The 6,000-nt window shown below is 39.9% G+C and overlaps 1 protein-coding gene across 1 annotated transcript in view; it reads left to right on the top strand.

Moving 5' to 3' along the window:
* Positions 1-6,000, top strand: part of DDX24 (DEAD-box helicase 24) — a 37,353-nt gene that overhangs the window by 11,847 nt on the left and 19,506 nt on the right. The window contains 6 exon segments of the mRNA XM_042454886.1: positions 1,603-2,297; positions 4,657-4,727; positions 4,729-4,846; positions 4,849-4,904; positions 4,907-4,975; positions 4,977-5,037. Coding sequence (XP_042310820.1) covers positions 1,610-2,297; positions 4,657-4,727; positions 4,729-4,846; positions 4,849-4,904; positions 4,907-4,975; positions 4,977-5,037 — 1,063 coding nt within the window. The 5' untranslated portion in view covers positions 1,603-1,609.

Below are 6,000 nucleotides of genomic sequence, written 5' to 3'. Positions count from 1 at the left end.
ACCAAACCCCTTGGGTTTGGTTATGGAATAAGCCTCTGATGCAAGAGATTGCCATGTTAAGTAAAGCCATGTGAAATGCCCAAATGTGCTGTCATGTGTGTTTTGGAATGGAGGTCGGGGGTGTTTTGCCAGAAAGGGAAGTCCATTTCTGACATCTGTCTAGAAATAATGCCCAAATGTCCTCCATTTTGATCATGCCTAAGAAACAGGCATTTAGATTAACATTTTTTTTAAAAAAAATCATTTTTTTCGCGTGTCCTCCATTTTTTTAAAATGTGTCCTATATCCGAAAAATTTGTCCTACATTTGTCCCGGTTTGGAGGTCCTGACTTATAGCAACCCTAGGTACAGTGGGCCTTTGATATCCACTGGGGTTTGATTCCAGGCGTCCCCGTGGATACCAAAATCCATGAATGTTCAAGTCCCATTAAATATGATGGATAGTAAAATGGTATCCTTTATATAATAGAGCCAAATCAAAGTTTGCTTTTTGGAATTGATATACTGTACTTTTTGAATATTTTAAAGCCATGGATGCTTGACTCCATGGATAAAGGATCTGTGGATATAGAGGGCCGACTGTAAATTCAGTGTTTAACTAAATGCGTGTGTAAATTTTACACATAAAAAGTTGGGCGGGGGGAGAAGGAGGAGGGATCAGAGCCTCCAAATCTCATGCCCCCCTTGAGCAACTCTCCCATCCCACTGTTTGAGAACCATTGTACTACACAATTATAGCACTGTATTCCACTTTAACTGTCATAGCAATATACTATGTAATCCTGGGATTTGTAGTTTGGTGAGGCATAAGAGCTGTCTGACTAAGAATTCCAAATACTGCTCCCTGAAATACAGATCCCAGGCTTCCACTGAATGTAACCATAGCAGTTAAAATGGAATCATTGTGCTGTAATTGTGCAGCGTGAAGGTGTCCCAGGTTACTATTGGAACTATGGTTCAATGAAGTATGTCTAGCAGAAAATTCCAAGTACCTCACTAAACTACAAATCCCAGAATTTCTTAGGAAGGATCTGTTACAATTATAGTGGTATCACATTAATATAACTCTGCATTTAGAGGGAAGAAGAAACTAGAGCACTGAATTGATACATAAGAGATGCAGGTAGCTAGGAAATCCAGAGATGGGGAGTTATCCTGACTTGAAACTAAGGTCCAAAACACACTGCAGAAATAATCCAGTTTGAGACCGTTTTAGCTGCTATGGCTCAGTGCTAGGGAATTCTGGGAGCTGTAGTTTTGTGAAACCTTTAACCTCTGTCAGAGAGCTCAGGTGTCATAATGAACTACACTTCCCAGGATTCCCCAGCACTGAGCCAGAGCAGTAAAAGCAGTCTCAAATTGAATTATTTCTTCAGTGTGTTTTGGACCTAAGACTGCAGTTCGTTGTGGTACCAGAGCTATCTGACAGAGAAGGCTAAATGTCTCACAAAACTACAAATCCTAGAATGTCATAGCACTGAGCCATGGCAGTCAAAGTGGTATCAAATTGGATTATGCAGCCTAAAGCAGCTGTTGCTTTCTACCCCAAATTGTATTGTGCATAGCACTGTTTGCAATAATTTCCTTTGTTCTTCTTCAAAGGTCAGTCATGAAGCTGAAACGAGGAAACAAATTTAAGAGGCCATCTAAATTTAAACAAAAGGGCATCAAAATAACAGGGCAATGGAAAGCTGTCGAGATTGACCCAAATCTATTTGCCGATGAGCAGCTTGGCGGCTTAGTATGTTTTGAGGAGCTCACCGATTATAAGTTGGTGTCTTCCTCAAAAGTGGGGGAAGAAAGCAGCAAGAAGAGGAAACCAAACAGCAGGCATGAAGAGGAGAGAATGTCTGAGGAAGAGTCCAGCACCATTCCCCCAAAGAAGAGAAAGAAGGAGAAAAGTCAGGAGCGCCCAAGTGAACTTGAAGTGGAGGAAATGGTAATTGATGAATATGCTCTTGTTAGCTGTGAGAGTGTGGCAGCAGATGCTACAAGCTTGGAAAGAAAACAAGTGAAGAAAAAGAAGAAGAGAGAGAGGAAGAAGAAAGTGGGCCTTCCCCAAGATACCCCTGAGCCAGTTCAGTCTTCTAAAAAGGCTAAAAACTGGACAGCAGAAGTCTTATCTGCATCTTCAGGTCAGAAAGTGGACATTTCTGCATGGAAAGGTCTCTTTGTTCCCAAGCCTGTCCTTCGGGCACTGAGTGAACTGGGTTTCAGTGCTCCGACTCCTATACAGGCTCTGGCGCTGCCGTCTGCAATTCGAGATTGCATGGATGTCCTCGGTGCTGCAGAAACAGGTATGTTTTCATCCCATAGTTGTGTCCTGTATAACAGTTGTGTCCTGTATATCTGGAATCTGCCCGAGAGGTAGGAATGGGGCCACTGGAGCGCAGTGCCCCTAATATCTTTCTTCAAGCCAAGAAAATGGGTATTTGTTCTGTACATCCACAAGTATGCCCCAAAAGTGTAGCATCACAGCTGTTGTTGTTGTTGTTGTTGTTAAAAAACAAGTATAATGTAAGTAAAAAAAGCAAAAATGTGTGGCTGCATCTGCACTGCTTTAACTGTCATGGCTCCATCCTGTGAAATTCTGGGATTTGTGGTTTGTTATGACACCAGAGCTTTCTGACACAAAAGGCTAAATCTGTCACAAAACTACAAATGTCAGAATTCATAGCATTCAACCATAGCCATTAAAGTACTGTCAAACAACATTATTTCTGTAGTGTGGATGCAGACTGTGTGTGTATGCCTTCAAGTTACCTGTTGACTTTCAGAGACCCCCTTGAATTTTATAGGGTTTTCTCAAGGCAAGGGATACTTAGAGATGGTTTTGCCAATTTCTTCCTCTGAAAGCTATCCTGTGCTACAGGCATCTGGTATTCATTGGTGTTGTCCCATCCAAGTACTAACCAAGGGTCACCCTGCTTAGCTTCCAAGATCAGACAGGATCTGGTGCCTTTAACATATTTAGGTCAAATTAAAACTGAAGAAGGCCGAGGAGGACATCAAGGGCAAATCTTTATAGCTCCTGCTGCATCTCTTTATTGCTGCTGGCAGGAAAAAAATTAATCGGATATGGGGATGGTGTGGAGGGGGTTGGAGAATGCCACAATTTATGAAGTAGAAGACAATTGCCTGGTTTTATTTAATTGCTCAACTGGGCTGCTCTGTTAGCAGAACTAAGCTTATGCTGCTTTTCATACTGTTGCTATATTCATGGAACAACTAGTTTGTTCGTAACAATAAAGGCCATGTAGGAAAAGGAAGAAAAAGAGAAGATCAATCAACATTTGCAAATAATCTGAAATGCACAACACTTTTGAATTTTGGCACTGAATCTTGATTGCACACAGTGACATTCTATTTGAAATGTCCATTTTAGATGTCGTTGACATCTCTAACTAATTTTAACAACATCATATATGAATGGTATGAATAACAATGTCCAGTGACCACAATGTCGATACTAAATACCATTGCAAGTCAGTTATTAAATACAATCAAAACATAAAATGTTGAATGCCATCCTTCAAATACTAATCACCATTACTTATCAGTTACTTAAAAAAATCTCAAAAGTATATCTACAGCGCCATATAAATGATGATGATGATGATGGATATGATGATGATGATGATGATGATGATGATTGATGTAGTATGCTGCTGAATATTGTTCAGATAGATCTGGGCTACCCAAAATAATTAAGTTGGGTTTATATTTTAAAATGATCTCTGACAGTGTTTGGTACAAGAAAAAATCCTTATTAATTTTTCCTAAATCCTTCTTTTTAATCCAATTGATGATGATTTCAGTAGAGAGTAAAACTCACTTATTTCTGCCAGTGAAGTATTTTGCTTTAAAATGTACAGTTGTATAAGAGAAGAATTTTGTTTCTTCTCATTGGTGCATCCTGTAAAGTCCATATATGTGTGTGGTGACTGAAATTTATTTTTCTATAATCATTCAAAATGGCCCACCAAGATGGCATGACTTCATCTTCAAAGCCATGGCACTCATACTTTTGCTCCTGAGGCGCTACTCTCCAATCTCTCCCCTGCTTCTTTGTAACTATTAGTTCACTGGAAACTCTGAACTGAGTGAATTAGAGGCCCAGTACAGACAGGCCAAAATAAATCTGCTTGGATCACTTTGAGGTATGCTGTTTAAAATGTTGCATGCGTCCTAAGAGTCGAAGCCGTGCCAAAGCCACACTCCAGTATTAAGGAATGGAGCATGGCTTTGTGGGCGGCTTCCAGACTTTTAGGATGCATGCATATTTGAACAGCATATCTCCAAAGTGACCCAAAGCAGCTTTATTTATTTTGGCCTGTCTGTACAGGCCATAGTTACCTCAAACTAGAACCAGCCTCCCAAATCAGAATATACAACCACAGTTGGCACTGGACTACTAATTGAATTTTACACTGCTAGGCTATGGTTTGTGAAACTAAGATTTGGTTTGGTTCAGTTGGAGGAATCACATGGGTCAAGGAGAAGGAACGTGGGAGGAGACAAAGAGGAAAACTGGGATGTGGGAGAAAATGGCTATGTAAGATTTCCTATAACTGGGTAAGTCCCCCTCCCCTTTCCTCCAGTTTGTTTTGCCTCAGCCAGTCTCTCATTTACCTTTGGTTGTATGTTTGTTTTTAGGAAGCGGAAGACTCTTGCCTCTTGCCATCCCAATGATCCATTCCATTCTTCAGTGGTACAAATCAAAAGGTTATTCAAAGGAAAAGCAAGAGCCAGCCTGGAGATAGAGGTGAGGATGAAGAGGAGCTGTCAAACAAGAAAGCTAATGAGGAAACTGGAGGGCTGAACTCAGATGAAGCTGGTGGTGCTGCGCCAACAGTGTTGGACCTTTGTTAACCCACTGTGAGGAGGGATCGCGGATGGAGAATTTGATTCGGATCTTTCAAAATGTGATGCTGGTCAAGGGAAAAGTAATCCCTTTCTTGGATTGGTCTTGACCTCCTACAAGGGATTGGCTGGTCCAAGTAAAGCATCATATTGATGCAGGTGATCAGATCACAGGTAGGTCTGTTCCTGTGTTGGCTTTGTAGTGTTCGTATATGGGGCAGATTCCCATTTCTTCATCTGCTGCTGGCTGTATCAAAATGCCAGGTTTCTTCTTCGGAGAAAGCAGCAATGTGTGTACTTAGAGCAGGTTCATTTCCTAAGAGAAATCCTTAGATTTCTTTTTCTTTTAAAAATAAAATAAACAACAAGTTTTCTAACCCTTACGCTGAGGAACATTTCCCATTTTTGTTATTAATGAAATCAGAAAATAAGGGACACAGTGTAGTTCAGATGTTATGGACAGTAGCTTGAAGAATACCATATATACTTTACTGTCAGTTGACTCGTGGTAAAGTTGAGGACAGGTTTTTGGGGCTAAAAAATTATAGATTTTGACATGGACCCATGGGATAAGTCAAAGATAAAACTTATGGGAAACAAAGGATCTAAGGTGCAGCAAAGGAAAACAATGCCAATGAGCAATGGTTCTTCTTTTATAGAGTTAAAGTATAGTGCTTACATTGAACTGTGCATGAGTCGAGGGGTTTTTGGTCTTTTTACTAGAATTTCTAGACTTATACATGAGTATATGCAGTTTTTTCTTTAAAAAGTGTCTTTTGAAGCAGGTTGTTTTGGTTCAACTTATGTTAATTAAGGGATTTGTTTCTGAATGGCACATCCTGAACTAAAAGGTGACTAAAAATAGCAACCATGGATACTGGTTCTAACAATGAACAGCAGTAAATAAACTGGTTAAACTTAAATGTTTGAATTCAAACAGTCGTGTTCCAGTAAAGGCTGTGGAAAATGTAATAGCTAGGCTTAAAAAAAAATATGATAATCAAATTTTTAAAAAAACAGAAGTGGATTTTAAAAAAAATTCACTTGGTTTAAACCAGCCAACCTGATTTTAGAACCCGTACAGACAGGCCAAAATAAAGCTGCTGGTCACTTTGGAGATTGCTGTTTAATGATGCA

This window comes from Sceloporus undulatus, chromosome 1 (genome assembly GCF_019175285.1).
Source record: "Sceloporus undulatus isolate JIND9_A2432 ecotype Alabama chromosome 1, SceUnd_v1.1, whole genome shotgun sequence".
NCBI classification, from domain to species: domain Eukaryota; kingdom Metazoa; phylum Chordata; class Lepidosauria; order Squamata; family Phrynosomatidae; genus Sceloporus; species Sceloporus undulatus.
The sequence above is the reverse complement of the archived record's forward strand: the minus strand, read 5'-3'. Positions and strand labels throughout refer to the sequence as shown.